This window comes from Nesoenas mayeri (genome assembly GCF_963082525.1).
Source record: "Nesoenas mayeri genome assembly, chromosome: 2".
Classification (NCBI taxonomy): Eukaryota; Metazoa; Chordata; class Aves; order Columbiformes; family Columbidae; genus Nesoenas; species Nesoenas mayeri.
The window spans coordinates 29351600-29372337 of NC_137543.1; the positions used below are offsets into that span (position 1 = coordinate 29351600).

The window sequence follows — 20738 nt, forward strand, 5'->3', positions numbered from 1 at the left end:
TGAGGTGTTGACATCAGATTTATTTTATTCTTCTGTCTACTCAGCAGGAAATGGATTTTGTTTCTGTATCGTATTACTGGAGGCATAGTCAGTTGAAGATTGCAATTTGCTGTTGTGCAGCCTGAAACTAAGGACTCATGCAGAAAATTAAGTTATGGCCTCTTTCAGAGATAAGAGGGCATTTTTTTCATGGAGTAGGAAGGCAGAATGTTGATTGCTTTTGAAAATCCTTCCTTTTTCTTCAGCAGAATTAATCTTGTCCTGCTACAATCTGGCTTCAACTGTTGGCTCTATTTTTAGTTACCAGTCTTAGCCAGGTCCTCAAATAGCTCAGAACTGGTGTTGTTTGTGTCTGATGCAAAACTGATACAGACTTGGCTGGTATTTTCATTCAAGTTTCATAATCTTCCTGGAACCTACATGAAGATGATGTCTTTGGTGTGCTGGGAGAAGACATTTGTATTGCTGTGGAGCAGATCAGACACCCGTTGTTTGAAATGTACAGTGCTCTTCATGTGACCATAAAGGAATACATGAAAACTTTTTCATGAAAATGAAGTTACTTATTTACATTTAGCTGCAGAGAACTGTCACGGTTGGAAAGGTTCAGGCAGATCTCCTTAAGGAGAATCTCAGGGTAACCCTAAAGTTTCTCTCTTGTTTGTGTATTGAGTCCTTCATACAATCTTGTATGCCATGAAAAAGACTATAAGTGTAAGACAGAAGTAGTGTTTTAGTTGTCCCTTTGAGAAAACCATTAATTAAAAATTAAGCCATTAAAGAGCTTTTCAAACATTATTGATATAAAGCTTGCTTCCACAAAAGAGAAGGAGTAGGTATGTGAGGCCTTACAGGGAGTTTTTATTGATCAATTAAATTAAAACAACACAGCGAGGAACAAATCTGTCATCAAAAACTATGAATAAGCCCATAAATATTTCCTTATAAACTACTCGCATCTCTAATTACATGGCTTTTTCTTACACTGCTGTATATAAGGAGGATCATTAATACAATTTAAAACATCTAATAAGAGTTAGCTTTTGAAATAAGATTTTTCTTCTTTTCTATGAAACAATGGATCTTTTTTGGGCATTGTAGGATTATAAATTCTCAGATTTAGAAAATTGGAATGTAATTGTTAATTTTTGTTCTGTGTCTTTGAGAAATGCATTCAGCAATCCATACAATATTCCTACATTCTTGTTCCTTTAACTTTACATAGGCATAAAATACTCCGAAGTGAAACTGGTTGTTGAATGCAAGCACATTCAGCTTTACCTGTGGAAAAGATGAAACAAGTATTATAATAAATTATTAAAGAAGGCAGATGTGATTTGTAAGACTGCTTTTATGATCAAGATTTCTACGTACCTTTGCAACCATGACTATATTAAGGAGTCCTTTGAGTACAAATATAATTGAAATGTCATCTGGATTAACTTTGGTAATAGACTATAGCAACATTGAAGGTAAGTAAAGGACAGTGATGAAATACCTTCTTCAAAGACTATACAAAAGAAATTTCATTAAGTGGTTTATATGAGATGGCTCTTGAATAGGCTATCAAGGCTGACAGTTCTATAACTAGTCTACAGAAGAATATCCTGAGATTTATTTCATTTAAAAAGGTAAATCCCCTCTATTTAATGCAGCCAAATGTTGATAGCCATAGAAATATTGTGTTCTTGAATATGAATCTGAATGATGCAGTATACTAGAATCAAAAGCCTAATACCTCATTCTTGTTTTAAATGTTATTCCAGGTGGGTAACTTTCATTTGCATATTTTAAGGTTAGAAGCTCTTACCTCATGTTCAAAAAATGCATCTTCCAGTGTCTTTTCTCCAGTGCCACTCCCTACACCTTCAAACACAGCCTTGTATTCCTAAAAGCATAGACAACCACTCAATGGAAATAAGGTACTTTTCCATTCTATGTAGCACAGACACCCTACATTACTTTATTAATTAATCTACATTAAACAATCTTTCTGTATAGAAGAACTCATGTATAGAGTCTAGTTCTACACAAAACAAAAGTTAAAAGCATATAGTCAGCAAAAGAAAGAAAAATCACATTTGTTCTTGTATTTGTCACCGCCATTTCCTACAGCTTAAAGTAATTTACCGAAGGCACTAAAAGAGACTTATTGTAGAATGACACATGACCTTTCACTCCTTTGGACAGAGAGCACTGAACTTCTTGTACAAATAGCATCCGTCAGAGCCAGAGCTGTAAATGGAGCCAAGACCCTGAACTCTGATCCTCACATGGCTGCTCATTTTATTTCCAGTAGTCAGCCGGATTTGCTTTATCTGCATTAATATTGTATCTAAATCCATTAGTCTGATATGTCATGCTGTGGAATATTCTGCACAGATACATTTGATTCCATTTCTTACATGATACATTTCTGTGTAATTTGCTTCTCTGTGTACTTGTTTTGTTTTTCCTATAAAGTAGCAGTGCAGTATAGGTCTAGTACAATGGTTCCCAAATTCATCTGAATATCCCACCATCACTTGAACAGACTTGCTCTGTAACATGCTGACATAGTGACACATGCTTCTAACATTCTGCTTATGCACAGGAACAGATGTGCATCTGCAGCTTTGTTTCTTCTGTGGGAAAAGCAGTAGACCACACATCATTTTGTTTTCTTTACCTACTTGGAGGTAACTTAAATATTACAGGTAGTCAGAGTATCACAGCTAGTTCATAAAGCAAGTATTGGTTCATCTTTAATAACAACACTATTAGCATCAGTATTAAAAACTTCAGCTACTTCTTTGATTCAATCAGTGATTTAGAGAAAATTTTTCAGAACAACATTCTGATGGTACACTAGCAATAAATCAGGTTTGCACTCACCTGTGACCTGAATTGTTTGGTCAGCTCATTTCAAAATGACTTATGCTTTTCCTCCAGAATCTTGGAGGGAGCAGCTGTGAAGTGAAACTCAGTTTGGGGAGGGTTAATGAAGTAAGAAAGGTTTTGTTTACTAGAATGTGATTTGGTCATATTTAAACATCACTGTAAGAGGAACTTTGTATTGTACTAAGGTAATAATACATCTTATGTCTTCATATCAAAGGCCTTTAATTCCATATACATCTTTATAGCCTCTTTTGTTCCTTTGCTGATTTTTTCCTCTCTCAAAAAGGCTTTTATCTTATGTGAATACTCTTGAAAAGTTTGCTGACATCAATATATGTTCAGTATTTGTATTTTGGCTTTTTGTTTTAAGAAATTAGATTACATACTGCATAGCAATCTGCAACAGCCTTCACTTGCTCGTAGTCATCTGCATTGGCCAACAGGTGTAAGCCTTCTGGATACAGTTTTCCACAGGTTGGATACAGCTTCTCTCGATCATCTTTGCTCAGCTCAGTGCCAAATGAATTGATGGTGATGACAAAAGCACGTCTGTCTGCCTCAAACTTAGTATGCAAAACAAAGAATAAAGAGGTGCTATTAGAGATCTCATCCTAAAATAAGGCCAGGATATGTTTATTTTCAGGAAGCTAAACTATAGAAACTTTAAAAAAGGTGGACTTCAGAGCATTAGAAACACCTGATTTTAAAAATTGTAAATCCTTATTTGCAACTACTTGTTAAACTTTAACTAGAAAATCAAATGGTGTTTTGCAAGCACAGCTTTTTTTTCTGTGATTTTTGTACTGAAAATGTCATCTCTGCTTCTTCCTGGTTTCCCTAGTTACCCAGATGTTGACAACAAAAAATCTCATCACACACCCTTCTGAAGTTATGGAATAATACTCCTATAAATGGGAAAGGACCAAGAATCAATAGTACTGCTCTGGGGTAACTCAGAGTGCTGTTGAGAGTAAAGGCTAATGGGAATTCTGAAAAAAAATAATAGTTTCTGAATGCGCGTATTTAAAATGATAGTTTAATAAGGTGGAGGAGGCTATTTACTTGCCAATTCAAACTTTTCAAGTGTTTCAAATAGCAGTTAATTATTAACACGTGGAATCAAGGGCTATATTTCTTCTGCCAGGTTTAGATGCTGTAGTATCTGTGTTTTCCCTGCACCAGTAGGCTGAAAGTCATTCTAATATCTAGATCTCTGGTTGTTCTTTTGTACTAGGCAAAATTTCACTTGCCATTCTTACAGTATGAATTAAAAAAGTAATGGTATATAAAAATAATGTTACTCAGTTCTTTCTGATTTAAATCTCTTCTTCTGTCCTTTATTATTTATTTGCATGTTGTAAGAACAGCAGAGCCCTTGCTAGTTGCAGGGATTATGCAGGAAAATCTTCCAAGTGAAGCATATACAGTATATGCACATTTTAGGCAGTTTACAAAATTTCTCGTGCTGTGAATTTTTGAACTGTTTAAGCAGAAAGGTACTATATTCTGTTGAATAATAGGTCTGCAGTTGCAACACAGTTCTACAACTTTAGCAGATAAGCACATATTCATAGATCCTATTCCGGTGTGTTGGAACACAGTGTAACAGGGACCCTGCTGCCCCCTGGCACTCACTTCAGAGTAAGGAAAATGAATAAACAATAGAGAAATAATGAGAAGAAAATAAGTGTACTTGAAAAGATTTCTAGCTAATGACTAACAGGGTGAAATTTCTCTTGCCTTATTAATATGAACAGGTATATCAGCCCTAGTGAAACTGTTTTGGAAGGAGAAATGCTTTATTTTTTGAACTTGTTAAAGCCATGTAAAATCTAGCTGTTAGATTTGTAATATTTTGTTGGAAAAAAGTATGCCAGCAGGTTTGGGGCCTACTTCTGGTGGCTCCCCATTTGAGAAAATTCACAGGATCAGTCCCCTCCATAAAGAACTCTCAATCCATCAAATGATTGGCACATGAGGTTCTACACAGTGAGTCAAGCCACAAGGCAGTTACTTGATGACTTGGGCCATTCGTTTGCTGCAGGTAGAGGTGGAGTCCCAGGATGAGCATTTCCTAAGTGCATGGAATCATAGAATCGTAGAATGCTAGGGACTGGAAGGGACCTCGGAAGATCATCTAGTCCAATCCCCCTGCCGGAGCAGGAACACCTACATGAGGCTACACAGGAAGGTGTCCAGGCGGGTTTTGAATGTCTCCAGAGTAGAAGACTCCACAACCTCCCTGAGCAGCCTGTTCCAGTGCTCTGTCACCCTCATCAAGGAGAAGTTTCTTCTCAAGTTTAAGTGGAACCTCTTATGTTCCAGTTTAAACCCATTACCCCTTGTCCTACCATTGTTTGTCACCGAGAAGAGCCTGGCTCCATCCTCGTGACACTCACCCTTTATATATTTGTAAACATTAATAAGGTCACCCCTCAGTCTCTTCTCCAAACTAAAGAGACCCAGCTCCCTCAGCCTTTCCTCATAAGGGAGACGTTCCACTCCCTTAATCATCTTTGTTGCCCTGCGCTGGACCCTCTCCAGCAGTTCCCTGTCCTTCTGGAACTGAGGGGCCCAGAACTGGACACAATATTCCAGGAGTGGTCTCACCAGGGCAGAGTAGAGGGGAAGGAGAACCTCTCTGGACCTACTAACCACCCCCCTTCTAATACACCCCAGGATGCCATTGGCCTTCCTGGCCACAAGGGCACAGTGCTGGCTCATGGTCATCTTGCTGTCCACTAGGACCCCCAGGTCCCTCTCCCCTACACTGCTCTCTAATGGATCATTCCCCAACTTAGGTTCCAGTGCTTCAGTTTCCACCTGGGAAACCGAAGTAGTGTGTCTGCTACCTCAGAATTAGCATATGGCCCTAACAACAGGCACAGCACCAGCCGCAGTGCAGTCCTGCCATTTCTTGCTAGATTCAGGGTTAAACATGAGATGTTTGTTGTCCATTGTGGAAGAGAGATCATCAGTGCTTTTAATGTGGAAGGCTGGTATTGTGGCTGGTGGTCAAGGAGGTGGGGAGCTAAATGTCTCAGCCTCATTCTGGTGGGATCAGGTTAGTAGTCTTACATATAAGGTTACAGAATAAACAGCAAGTATTGTTTTGAATAATTAAACTTGGGCTTTTTGTGAGTTCAGCCACTAGCAATCTGCTCTATGTGTGTCTTCAGATCATTAAAATGTTATAGAAAATTGAATCTGCTATAGAAAAGTTTGTTCTTCTACATGATTGATGTTAGGTAGGGATTTTAAAGAAGCTTATAACAGACCGAACTGTTACCACTGGCATTAAGAGAGTTTTACAACATATTTAAGCTAGTGTTGTAAGTAGTCTGCTCTCAGCATAAATTTTTAGCTAAAAATGAACTTTCTGAAAAATCTGAATCAACAGTGGGAAATGTGTTTACCCCCACCAGCCAATCTCTTGATTTTTATTTTTCAGAAAATAATAGTTGAAATACTTAAATTCTGTCCAGTTTAACTTGACTAAGAATATTTTCTTTAGAACATAAACAGGTTAAATAAAATATGGAATTGCATTCCCTTTTAGGATATTGTTCCGTAAGACATAATTTGGGTTCACTCTTTCTTCAGGGATGAGCTCCCATGGTTATTATCTCTCTCCTATAGTGCAAACTTTTCACGTAGTATCATCAGAGCTCAGTGAATTTTGTTTAGTTTCCAGAGTGTAAAAGTTTTGCTTATTCGGAAGAAGAGACTCGTGGAAGCAAATGGGTGATCTGGCTCTCAAATTCCGCAAAGAATTGTAACAAACCACGTGGGAAAAAAAAAAAAAAATAGGACCTGAATGTTGAGAACTAAATTGTATAAATTTCTGCATCTTTTATTACAATAACAGATATAAAAATATCATTCACTACGCTGCAGGCATGCTTTGGGGAGGAGGACATTAGGAATTTTTTTATGTAATGGGAAAAATAAATATTAAACTTTTCTGAGTTAAGAAAAAATAAAACACGGTATGTTGGAGTTTTCTGTATGACACTAGTTCCAAAGGTCACTAAATTCTAACTTCAACTATTCTTTTTAATAGGAGAGTAAACAAACATAACAGTGCCGTGAAGCTCAGAGATTATTGATTAGTAAATATACGGTAATGTCAGACCTTAGCTATCTCAAATTTAATGTTGAGCTAGGAGGTGTAAGAACAATCCACCTTTTGGTTTTTATACATAATGCAGAAAAATGTTAAAGGGCAACAGTTTGAGATTAGTGAACCATTTATTTTGTTCTGCTGTCTGTTATAGAAAAATATTAACTGAGGCTAACTCCTCCTTGGTAATGGACTGGCTGCTTCTCTAGTCAAGAGGTAAAAGTCATCCTGGAATAAAGTCTTCACTACATCTTAGAAAAACAGTTATTATTTAGTGGAGAAGCAAACATTTGGCAGGTAACTTTGCAAATGGAGAGAGAAGGAACAGGAAAAAAGAAAGTAACCTAATAATGAAAACATTATGGAGTACTTTTATGTACAAAGACTGAATTTTTCTTACCTCAAGAATAGGTCTCATTATTTCTGCTGTAGTACCACCTTGTTTTTCACAAAACTTATAAAATGCCTCAAGATAAGACTACATGAAAGAAGAAGAGAAATATTTTAAATGATACTTAAGACTTGGACCAGAACAGCACGTAGTCATGAACCTCATTTTTAAACACTTCCATTAACTTTGATAATTCTACCTATGAATTTAAATTCAAGTATGTGCTTAATTACTTTGCTGGACTGAAAGTTGAAATATTAAAATGCAAATGTCTTGTTACTACAACATGGGTTGAAATGTTTTTGAAAATGTTATGTGACAAATATTATGTTTTCTTTGCTTTCTAAAGATGGAACGTCTTGAGCTCCATTGACCTTCCACTGCATAATAAGCAGATGGCTGATGGAAACTCTGATTTTATAATGTGGAGGAGGGGATTTGGGAATGTGCCACGGCTGTTGCACCAGCACTACGAGGATACACAAACTAATCCCTGCTGCTCTAGCCTAAACCCTGGATTAGGACAGAACAGCGAACAAAGCTTCTGTAATACTGGTCTGCAGAGTCCTCTGGTCCATTAAGGATTCTGGCCTTCACACCCATTTCAAAATGCTTGTGCAGGGAAGCCCCTAAATATCTCAGAGATGCTGTTTCTCTTAGCTCTCCATCCACCAGAGTACTGTCTCAGGGAACATTTGTGTTATCAAAATGTGTTTGCACCAACTTCACACCATCTTGTCAAAAGAAGCTGTCACTAACAATGCAAGTAAGTGAATTTTTAGTAGAGACATCTCAAGGAGGATCTACAGCATGGGATTATGCATTAGGTTCCCTACAGTGCTGTCTGATAGTAGAGCTGAAACAGAACTGATCACATTGACAGCTGATGCAGAGAAGAAAGGATCTATTAATAATTTAGAAGTGTTTGCAGAATGATCCCCTGATACTCAGAAGAGTGAGAAGAAAAAACAGAAGAATGGATTTAGTAAATGTAAATGTATGGATATAGGAATAAAATCTGTATGTTATCAAATGGGATAAGTGTCTAGTTTAGTAGTACTGTGAAATAATTAAAATTACATTAGCATAACTGATGTTGTTTTGAATGAGAGGAAGTAGCAGAATGTTTAAGAATCAAATATTGTCTCAGGAATTTATAAGTATAGTTTGAAAGGCAAACGGAAGAATTTTTTTCTTTCCCCCTAGTGTGATCAGATCCCTGTAAGAATACTTCCTGCAGTCTGGGGCATCCACTGTGAAATGGAGATAACAAAGAATTTGGAGAGAATGTGCCAGGAGGAAGCATTAATAGAATGAAAAATGTATGGCCTTTAAATAAACCATCCTAAAAGTATTGACTTGTGTGGTGATATTTGTAAAGTACTTTGAAAATGCAAGGCACATGTTAACATGTGTATCTTTACAGCAGTGTGCTGTAGCAATGCTAAAGATAATTTAAAAATGAATGAAAATTAAACAAACCCCTTAAGTAAAAAAAGTGTTACCTAGACGCAAAGCAGTCAGACCTTTCCAAATCACACCTCTGTTTATAAATAAAAACAAATGTTAGCCAAAAGCCTGTCTACGTTCATTTAGGAGCTAACAGTTCCGTGGCATTTGGTGAATAACTGAGTTATTCATAAACAAATGGATGCAGATATTAGCCTGACATCTAAAACATTTTCATTAATGAGATATTAAATTAGAATTTGGATGCAGACCTAAAATTTGAATGCTCGCCAAACAGTCAAGTACAAATGAAAGGAGCTGGATTTGATTCCTGGACTTGTCATCAACCAAGTGACCTTAGACAGCTTGCTTTATCTCATCATGCTTCTGTTTCCCCATCCATAAAACAGAGTTAATTATACCAGCCTCTTTTTCCAAAACAATTTGAAAAACCCCAAGTATTATCGTTATGTTGCAAGAACTTGCCTTGTACAGTTTGTTGCGCATTATTTCAATGTTCATTTCATCCAGGTCGTTTTCAGACAAGCAGTCTTGAAAGAAAGCAGCTGAAAGCAGAGTTTATTATATTGCTGTATAAATCTACATGCTGATAATATACATCTCTTGTCTATTGCCATTCACCAGTGTGTGAGCAAGGATCTGAGGTTTCTGTTGTACAAGAAAGGAAGATAAATCCTCTTGATTTTCCCTTTAACCTCCTAGACTCTCCTTTTTAATGAGAATCTGCTGTGAAGGGAATCAATCAGTGCTGCAGCCAGAGTCCACATCTCCAGAGAGAATCAGATGGGAAATGCAAATGAAAGCCCTAATCTCCTCTGAAGTATATGGTTTGGGCATTAGGGAGATTTCCTAGTGAGGAACATGAAAGATAACTTTTGTCTTAAGTCATGCAGGTATTCTGCAACTGTTAAGGAGGATCCTATTTTCCCTCTTTCTCTTTAGTGGGGGAAAGTGGATGAGGTAGTGGATGTTGCAACTAGTCAGGGGCACAAGCTTTAGCCTTGACTATCTGTGCTTCCAGGTGCTCTGCCGGACTGGCTAAAGAGCAAGTTTTTGGACAGGGAGGCAGAGGGTGAAGTTCATTTGTGCAGCTGAATCGCTAAAAAATACTATATTCATAACTAACACAAATATGCCAATCCTTCACTGTTCCTAAGCTATGCAAGCGGGGCAGACCAGCGCTGCGTGGCAGAGAATGTTGTCTCAAACAGTGGCAACGGAAAATGTATTTAAAGAGGCCACGTGAGCCTGGCCGTGTTTTGTGGTCTCCTCCCTACTCTTCCAGAATTTGGATTTTGGATTAAGAACATTGGAGGGTGTAGCCCTGACAGTTCCCTTTAGTATCTCTTTGTAGATTCATTGCACAGGAATTTGTCCCATATTTTTAAAGATCTGAAACTACTCTCTGCTTTTACAAAGTTGTTTAGCAAAAAACGTCCTGGAAATTTACTACCAGCTGTGTAGAAAGACTCTTTTATTTCACCTGGTTTAAAATTAGTTTTCTGCTGGGATTTGGTCACAGAATCACAGACTGTTAGGGATTGGAAGGGACCTTGAAAGATCATCTAGTCCAATCCTCCTGCCGGAGCAGGAACACCTACATGAGGTTACACAGGAATGTGTCCAGGCGGGTTTTGAATGTCTCCAGAGAAGGAGACTCCACAACCTCCCTGGGCAGCCTGTTCCAGTGCTCTGTTACCCTCACCGTGAAGAAGTTTCTTCTCATATTTAAATGGAACCTTCTGTGTTCCAGTTTATACCCACTGCCGCCTGTCTTATCATTGGTTGGTCTTCTAAAGGACTTGGTAAACAACGGTTTGTATCTCACTGTGGACAAACCACTGCCCTCGGGACTTTGCAAACACTGTCCGCATCTCCCTTCAGCCTTGTCCCCTCCAAGCTGCAGTCAAGCCTTTTCAATCTGCCTGCACGTGGCACTGCTATCTCCTTGTTCACACTGTCTGTCCTGCTCTGGACCTTCTCCGGTTTCCCTGCATGGGGTGTGGGTGCCCAGGTGCTGGCAGCGGGAGCTGCAGAGCGGCTCCTGTGAGGAGAGCCTGGGGCTGCCCTGTGCCAGACACAGCTGGTTCCAGCTCCAGCAGACCCACCACAGGGCACAACTGAGCCCCTCAGCCAGGCGGGCGGCACCTCTGGGAAAATATATTTAAGAAAGGGCAAAAAACACAGGATGCAGAGAGGAGGAGGGGGAAAAAAACCCTTTGAGAAACAGCAGAGGGAACACCAAGGTCAGAAAAGGAGGAGTCGCTCCATGGTGCCAGAGCAGGTACTCCCTGCTGGGACCCACGCTGGAGCAGAGACTCCTGAAAGGAACTACAGCCCGTGGAGAGCCCACGGTGGAGCAGGGAAGTGTGAGGAGGAAGGAGAAGCAGAGTGTAACCACCACACGCTGACTGTAAACTCCATCTCTTCCTGGCACCGCTCATTGCCTCTCCACAGGGACTGAGCGTTACCTGTGGTGAGAACAAGTGGGCAAAGGAGAGGAGCCTGGAGAGAAGGAGTGGAAAAGGGGGGAGGAAAGGTGTTTCCCCAAAGTATGTAAATGTTTGTTTCTTTCTCTTTGTTGGTTTGTTTCCTAATGCCTGAATCAGTAAATACATAAGTATTTATCAATGATAAAACAATTTTCCCCAAGTTTAATTTGTTTTGCCTGCAGCAGTAAGTGGTCAGTGATCTCAACCCACAAGCTCCTTGTTTTTCCCCCTTGTTCTTCACCCCTTTTCTTGCTGGAGGCTGAGTGAGGGTTTGGCTTCCATCTGGGGCCAGCCCACATTGTCTTCTGGAGAAGCAGAACCCAAAACCACTCACAGTACTTGAGAACACACAGTGGTTTCATATATGCTTAAATCCATCCACTTCTCTTTTATTCTCAGTACCCTTCCCAGCGGTGCTCCACAGCTGGGTAGCTTTTGTTTGTTCATGTTGGCTGCTGCAGCACACTGAGCAGAGTTTCATCCCAATTGCAGAATGTGACATTCCCAAGCCTCACTGGTTTGCTTTTTGATTTAGTTCTTCAAAATAAGGATTTTTATTCTGTGTTCGAATCACGCCCAAATCCCAAGAGGGAATCCAGGTTCTACCACAACATCTAATATTCATTAGTAACTGTCTTCTTCTTTACCCTTAGCTAGAGATAGGCAAGATTTCTTCTTACATTTTTTAATTTTAGATGCAGCTGTTGAAATAAAAATCTAGAAGCTCTGAATCAGTGGCTACTTTGGGTACAAAAGATATCCATTACACTTCTTGAGTAGAATGTTTTCTTTGTGTCTGCTACCCAAGGTTGATATAGAACCTGTTAATAAATGTTACTAGAAAATGTCCTAAACTCCACTTCAAAAGTGCTTGATCCACACTTCATGTTTTTTGTTAACAAAACAAAGCATATCCAGCAGAAAGCATGTTATTCCTTCTGAGATAGCCTTAGGAATACAGGATGAATAGTTTCAGGAAGCAAATAAGAAATAATTTGGTGTTCCTACCTAGTGGTGTGTCAACCAAAATGGCATTGAACAGCTCGGTGGGGTTGGAGGCAATGCTGACTGCTTCCATTTGCTCAAAACTCCCCAGTGGATGGCACTTGGGAACAAGTTCAGCTATGGGCCGCTGATGTAATGTGCCAGTTATTAAAAGAATTACGTTGTCAATCATGTAGCTGTATCTATATTTGGAAGAAAAAGCAAAAGCAATGAACCTTATCTTTATAATGAACTTTCCTTTGAAAAAATACAAACCCAAGAATTTTGAAAATTACTAATAATGCTAATGTCAGAAATGACCACAGTATTTGCAGATTTATATGTTCTCTCTGTATCAATGTCTCATTTATTGAAAACAAACAGAAGTTTTGAAATAGCAAGTATGTTACACACAGTACTATTTTTAAATACGACTGAGTTTGGGAAAGGGATGGTTTTAAGGAAGGGGAATCTGAAACATGAATATGATAACCACAACAGTTGTGAAATGTAGATTCACTGTAAGAAGTGACAATGAATGGTATCAAAAAGTAAATCACCTGAGCTAGCAACTTCTCTAGTTTCAGTTTTTGTTATTTTCTTGTACACCAGCTGGACAGAGAAGTGCGTAGGAAGCTAGGTACTAAAAGTTCATGCAGATGGACCAGTCTTAGGGCTTTCTTCTCACACATCTTTAAACATTCTTCCATGAGGAAGCTAAGAACAGGTTCTCACAGATTTCTTCTTCATTGCTAAAAGTTCTCAGTAGAAGTTTTCTGTAGAAGCCTCTTACTTGTCTTACTGTCGGAGAGGCTAATAAGAGTCTTATCAGTAACTAGAAAATGTGGAAGCTATTCCCTTGGGTTGCTTATAACAAGGATTACAGTCTTCAGCTTGCATTGTTGGTTCAGAATGCAGCTAGAGACATATAGAGATTAATGTGATCTCACACAAAATCTGTGAGGGAGCTCAAGTATCTGATGAAATGTAGTTCAATGACTTAATAATTGTGTTAATATCTTAAACTAGTGTTTCCATTACTAGAAAACAGTGTGCAGAATTTGTGTATACACTTGTACATGGACATGTCAATCAGTGTGAGAAAAAGGTTACTATAATTTTAATATTTTCACTTATAATATATTTTTACATATAATGTAAACATTATATGCCTTAGGTCACAGCTGTCCTAGGGCAGTCTCCAAGGCCCTGTTGATATCTTAGCCTAAAACTGCACTTGGAAAAAAAATCTACTCTCTTTTGCTGATATGATAAAAATACTCCTTTGAAAGTAAACTGAACAGTCTAGTGATCTTGTTATAATATATTAAAAATATAAGATCAGCGGGAGTAAACAGGTAAAATATCCTGGTGGTGTTTCACTATTACACGTTGTTATACTGTTATGAAGCAGATCCCTTTTAAATGTATTTATTCAAAAGTTTTGTCTTTTTATAGCTGTATTGGGATAAGAACTTCTGCTTCATCTGACATCAAACAGCTCTTGGATTTAAGTATCTTGCAACATGAAGTTCTTCCGTTCTTAATGTTAAAATAGTATTAAAAGTATGGTAGGTATATGATGTGTAATCTTTCCTCCTTCCAAAAAACTCTAGAACTTGCTGCATGCCTGGGAATTAAATCACTGCCCTGTATATCACAAAATTGGTAATAGAATCAGAAGTATTTTGGTTGGAAAAGACCTTTACGATCATGAAGTCTAACTGTTACCTGTCACTGCCAAGTCCACCTCTAAACCATGTCCCTAAGCACCCCATCTACATGTCTTTTAAACACCTCAAGGGACGGTGATTCCACCACGTCCTTGGGCAGGCTGTTCCAATGCCTGACAACCCTTTCGTTGAAGAAATTTTTCCCAATATCCAACCTAAATGTTTCCTGACGTAACTTGAGGCTCTTTGCTCTTGTCCTGTTGTTTGTTACTTGGCAGAGGAGACCAACACCCTCCATGCTACAACCTCCTTTCAGGTAGTGGTAGAGAGCGATAAGGTCTCCCCTCAGCCTCCTTTTCTCCAGGCTAAACAGCCTCAGTTTCCCATCTTGCATTAGTCATACCCACAAAGTTATATTTTGCAAGTTCTCTGGCTTGGATAACATTTGAAAATAACCATTTTTCTCAAACTCTACGGCTCCTCCTGCCACTGTAAAAAAAAAAAAAAAATAATAATCCTGCCTGTATTCTTTAAAATAAGTAGTTGCAAAGGCAACAGCTCTTCATAAATACATTTTCAGAATATATATTAGCAAATAAAGTATGTAAATATTACAGTATCAAAGTCATTTTGACATTTTTGAAACATAATAGAAATTCCAGTACAATGCATCTGCACTGTTTTAACTTGTAGTTGTGCTTTTGCTTTGTGCCTATAATATAAGCTGTGTGGTAACAGTACTTACGTGATAAAATTCAGAAAAGTGGCAAGTGGTTCAAAAGCATGGTTTCTAAAGTAATGAAATTCTGTGAGAAGTTTGGCTTTCAGTTTATCATCAATGGTGGAAATAGTGAGAGGGCCAGTTTCATTAGCCAGGAAGTTGCCATAGTCTGTAGTCTGTAGGTGTAACTTCAAATCTGGAATGAGATTCAAGGAAGCTCATGAGAATAAACTGACATTATATTGTTTACAAACCAAATTAAAAAAAAATTATTTCTAACATTATATTTTTATATCAAGGGTGTGATCATCCTCTATTGAAAAGGTTTTTTGCATTATTTAATATAGAGTAAATGCATAATTAATGCAAATTTGTACTGCCTTCTACCAGTAAGACTTACTGCATACCATAGGAAAGCACAAATAATCTATGCCTTTGTCAGAAGTTTCACCAGCAGCCTTCATTTGCAGCCACACTGGGCACAGTGTTAATTATTGTTGTCCTAGGCCCTTTCCCTTTCAGGTTTGTTCAATATTTCTCTTTGACTAATTTGCACTATTATAATAGGTCAGTTGTTTTGTCTCCTGCACTCCTGTGGACGGTTATACATAATAAGAATCATCATTTGGCTTTATTTAGATTAAATTTTCATATGAAGCATTTACATCTCAGACTATAACCTAAGACTATAATCTTATGTTATCAGGCTGCCTGAAGAAGAGAACACATCCTGCCTGGCTCAGATTCAGGGCTTCAAATGGCTTCTGCCTTGGAGCAGTTGAAGGGGCACATTTACACACTCAGCATTTCTGGTTTGGCTTTGGCTGATTTATGGCTGCTGCTACCAGATCCTAAGAAGCTGTTCCAGAAAGTTGGGTTATCATGACGTATTCCATCTGACCTCCTGACCTTGACAGCTGAGGAAAATAGGTTAATTAGACAACAACAACAAAGTTGAAAGAAGCTTTTGTAGCATCAAAGAATTCATTTGATAATTTTCCTCTGCCCAGCATTTTCTACCATGAGGCAAAAGTAAACATTTGAATCAGTTCTTGGTGTTGAAAGCAGCTTAATGTTTCCGTTTAGAAAAACCCCTGCTATGTTTCCTAAGTATGTTCAAAGGCTATATTAAAACTACTGTAAGTTAAAGATTCGTTTTGGGCATTCATAATGATTAGATTTCCAGATAAAATCTGAAAAAAACAGCAACACTCCCACTGACTGAAAAAAAAAAGTGTACCTGGAAGGGAAGTTAATATGCAGTTAGCAAGGTGTGCATTTATCAGTATGGCAGCTGCTCTTTCTTAATTCCCCATGCATATACTTTCTTAGAATGCAATAAGGCTGCCTACATTGAGATGTAAAGCAAAAGAATGAATAAAATACATTGCAAATTCAGACTCCTACATCTAGCAGTCTAGTTTCCTGAGACAGATATCCCTCAGAGTTTTCTCTGCAGGTTGGCTGCCACCCGAGCTCCCATTACCCATTACATCAAAAAACCCTTGGACAGGGCAGCCTCACTTAGTTCTCTGGAACTGTCAACATTTCTCTAGATTGTCCTGCAACAGACTGAATTTATACTACCACTGTAAAGTAATTGCTTCTGAAAATTACATAGGTCATCACAAAACCATTGACAAAAGAAGGCAGAAGTTTTTCAATGTTCAGAGTCAGAAACCGGGAAGTAGTCATAGTTTTAATACAGGTTTCCACACAGGAGGAAGAAAGAGAATATGAAAAAGGAAAACCACTTAATTCAAGAAAGAGAGAAAGGTAAGAAATATTAAGATATAAATAAAAATTCAGAATTATGCCCAGAAATTAGTTTAAGTATGTAAAATGACTTATAAAAAAATTACTAATATTTTCATGTCACATCTACATTTTATGTGAAAACTCTTTTTATTGCAAAGGTAAAACTACTTGGCATATGGTGTGATCAGATAATACTACCTCATGACATGCAGAGAGCTGAATGCCAGCTTTCCTCAGTTCTGTTTCAGATGAACCACTGATACCTACCTTGAGTCACACTCTCTAAGTGAATTCTGAACACAGTGGTTTTCAGGGGCTTAGGACCTAAAGCAGACTGCAAAACCCAAACATCAGCCCCAAGTACTGAACATTCTGAGATGTGTTTAACATCATCATGAGATGAACAGAAACCGAAACTACTGACTAAGAATAGTTTGACTAGACTGTGTTACCTCCCTCAATATTCTGTCTGTCTGAGTGGCTTCAGAAACCATTCCCTAAAGTAAGTAATGAAAAATATTAGCTGTAACACAATATACAGCTCCACCTGGCTCTCAAAAGTTATGCGAGAAATACTATGCCCAGGAATTTTGGATTTATGACCACTTCCACAGCCTACTTTAGAGAAGTATTGCTTCTAAACAATTTAATAAATGCCAGCAGGCGTATTCTATGTAAGAAATAATATTCAACCCTATCTCATGGCCTTGGCCAAAACAATTGAGAAAATAGTCATCCACAAGCTCTAATACCATATAATGTCAATCAGGAACATAATGATCTGAGTTCACACCATGACAGAGTTCAGTGCAGCTTGGAGACTGCCCTGCTGGTCTTAAATGCTAGGCTTCTCTTGGCTGTTGGCATAAATAAGACCTGGGGACTAACACAGACACTTTTACCATTATACTAATGTGAGCTGATGACCTGGCAGGAGTAGATGGCTGAGTGTTACATGGGCTTTGGACATTGCTTTTCACCAAAACTTCTTTGTGATTGTAGCTGCTCCTTTTCTCAGGCTCTTGGAGACCTACACAAGACCCTGAACTTTTCAGCATGTCCACAAGATCCCTAGGAAAGAAAATTACTGTATTTTGGCTGTTGGTATTATTGCCATCCATCTGTGTAATGTATTTCCTCATACAGTTATATGCAAGAAAATCATATGTAGGAAATGCGTGACATTAAGTAATGTGATTTTAAATCACATGATTTTACTCACAATGGAACAGCAAACAAACACAACAGTATGTCTAAAGGGAAATAATGCGCAGAGGGAAACTAGTTTAAAATGGACACAGTTAAGACAGGAATGATGCTGATCAGAAAGAAGGAGTATTGCTAGAACTTGAACAAAGACCTGGTCTCTTGGCACCAAGCACATGGTGTCTTGTCTGGCTCCTCACTTTGGTAGCCAGCTGCCACCGGTTATTTCAGCCACTGCCTGCTGGAGTGTCCTGGCTCTGGCAACTTGTGTGAACTTATCTCAGTGATGTTGGTGGGACCAGAGCTGGGCTGGTTGTCCTTCTGTGAGCTAGTCCCCATTGTAGAGAGCAGTAGTCCTTCCACCACACAAGAAAGCAAGAAAAGAATAAAGCACTGAATTTACCCCCTCCCTCCCCATATTCTTCCTCAAAGACTGTCAGTAGGGTTTCTCTGGGGATCCCATTTCCCTGAAACAGGTGATGACATTGGGCCAAACTAGGAGCATGCCATGCAGCAGAGGTTTCAGCCAGAGTTGCACCCCACAAGGTAGCTCCATGGAAGTTATAATAATTCAAACAAGCCCAAAAGGATGTCCAAGTTAAGCTGAAAGCCCCTTCTGTATGGCCCTGAATTGACAGGACACAATATTTTAATGTCAATTTGTATTCTCCCTTTTTTCTTTCCCTCTCACTGTTGTACTTTGTGATTGCCAAGCAGATGTAAAGTAGTAACCTACAGTTTTTCTTGTGGTTCTTCTGTACTGACATTATGGTTTTCCTTCTAGAGATATAAAAACCACTTTGAAATTAAAAGATCTTTTTTATTCTGTTTATGTGTTACTTGGAGTGGTTTTGATTTTGTTCCTGTTTGTTTGTTTTAGCATATTTATAATATTTTTTACTTAGGCCAGTTTTTGTGGTCTGGTGCTATGCCACAGAATGGGATACATTTATTACCTTTTGATGTGAATACATGAGCTGAAGGCACTATTGGGCAAGTGTGATAGTACTATAGCACAGATCCTCATGCTGGATCGTTTAATTGGAAACAAGATACAATGCATGCATAAAGCTGCATTTTTTACTTTAGAAATAGGGGTCTGTATTTTTGGTGCACTGTATACTTGTGGTGCAAGTTCAATATTATAGCATCCTATATGTGCATAGAGATAAGTCTATTTAGTCTCAGGTACGAATGCAATATTTCTCATATTTTCATTATAAATAATACATTTGGTAGATAACTGGTGGAAATCTGTTAGCTGTCTAAAAGAAATAGAAAATGTTACAATGGAGAAAGATATATAGATGAACAGAGAAAAAAAGGAAGTGTATTTAATTGTGTAAGTCACATATATCACAACTGCTGGTACAAATAGGCCTCAGAAACTGTTGGTTTTCCCCAGCTGACATAAGGAATAGGTTTTGGTTCTCAGAGTAAGTGTGTACATGTGTTCTCTGTGTCTAAACTGCCATTGTATGGAATGGAGAGCTGGTACAGCTCTCCAGCTTGTCAGCTGAAGTAGGTACCTGCACTCAGTCAGTTGAATAGTCTCTGGATCCCATTTGCTGTACTGACAATCTCTTCTTTAACTGTAACTTTATCCTGCTGACAGGTGAATACCTACATGTATCTAATTAAATGTAGCTGTTTTAACCTGCAAGATGAATGGCATGCAACCTTTTCCAGACTTATGTAGTTATTATATTAATAGCCTCAAAACTTGGTTGTATATGGGAATCATCAGGTTCTGCACTGCTCATTTCACAAAATCCGTTACTGCATACATGAAGCAAACAATGTTTAAAACAGAGGGAGCTTATTATTTCTCCTTGTTCCTTTTCCAAATGAATCTAATATACTGCATGTTATAGAAATTATTTCAGTGTACAATTATAGCTTGTATTTAGAGTCAGGGAAATAAATTTTATGTTCCCTTAGAAAGGTGGGGTTTTTTTTCTGTTGCATTTTTTTCCTGCCAGAAGTCTAGAGGTGTGTCATATGATTCTTTGTGCAAGTCTGTCTTCATCAGGCTGTGACCAGTCTCGGTCACAGAAAGCTGTTTTGGAAACTAGCGTGTGTTCTCTTTATTACTGTGGCAAAGTCACCTTGAAAAAAAGCTGCTTTTTTTTTTTTTTTTTTCCTTAAGCCTGAGAGTAGTTCAGTTTTATCTTTGAGAAGTCCAGTTTTCTCCTCTTGGTGAGCAGAATGTCCCCAACTGCCCTAAAACTCATGAAGTAATACAGTACTAAAATTATATCTTTTGTAGAGAAACTCAGTGCCAAATGGTAACCTTTTAATAAAGTTTTGTGAACTGTTTTATCCAACTGAAATGATATGAAACTTCTATACCTGAACAGTTCTATAGCAAGGTTAAAATCTATGAGAAGGTTACCGACCTTCATAGGAAATCTGTGGATGAGATTTCCAAACTCTATCAGTAAACTACAAAATCCCATCATCTCTATTGCTTTGCAAATCACAGTCTGTACAAACCTAGGGTAAATTCTGTGGAACCTATTAACTTAATTATGAGAACAGTTCTTCAAAGTGTCTCAAGTTTATCTCTGTTTTTAAGATAAGCTCTCAATACTTTAGTCTTTCACCTTCCTTTCTTCAGAGGTCTAAGAAACAGTATTTTTTCCTAAATAAAATAAACCAGCAGACTTACCTTCTAGTGTCTCGCACTCTGCTAAGTTGACATAGTCTGCATTTGTCAAGATCCCAGCTTTGAAGCCTCGGACCAGACCCTCCAAGTAGCCATGGTCCACATTGAAGTAAAACTCTGAGTACCCCGGCATGGAGAAAAGGAGATTTAATCTCTCTGCTGGATACTTGATGGTACTGAATATTTGCCACCTACTGTTTTTCTTCTCTGGGGAAGGAGTGACAAATAGTCACATATTTCCTGCCAGCCTATGATTGTGTTTCACCAATTGGTTTCTTCCTGTTTCTTGCTCCTAGTGTAGCTCCAATATAGTTGATGCTTACACAACAGCCAGCCAGCAAATCCAACGCACTCCTGTTAGAGCCAGAACAT

At 38.3% G+C, this 20738-nt stretch overlaps 1 protein-coding gene across 1 annotated transcript; it reads right to left on the bottom strand.

Annotated features, from left to right (window-relative positions):
- Positions 1-1119: 1119 nt before the first annotated feature.
- On the bottom strand, positions 1120-20499 carry ATP6V0D2 (ATPase H+ transporting V0 subunit d2; the record flags this gene model as incomplete). The annotated part of the gene is made up of 8 exons (XM_080364294.1): positions 1120-1281; positions 1811-1888; positions 3267-3443; positions 7404-7481; positions 9330-9409; positions 12365-12543; positions 14759-14930; positions 20370-20499. The coding sequence occupies 8 exons, from the start codon at positions 20497-20499 to the stop codon at positions 1120-1122; spliced, it is 1056 nt and encodes a 351-aa protein (XP_080220420.1).
- Positions 20500-20738: the final 239 nt, after the last annotated feature.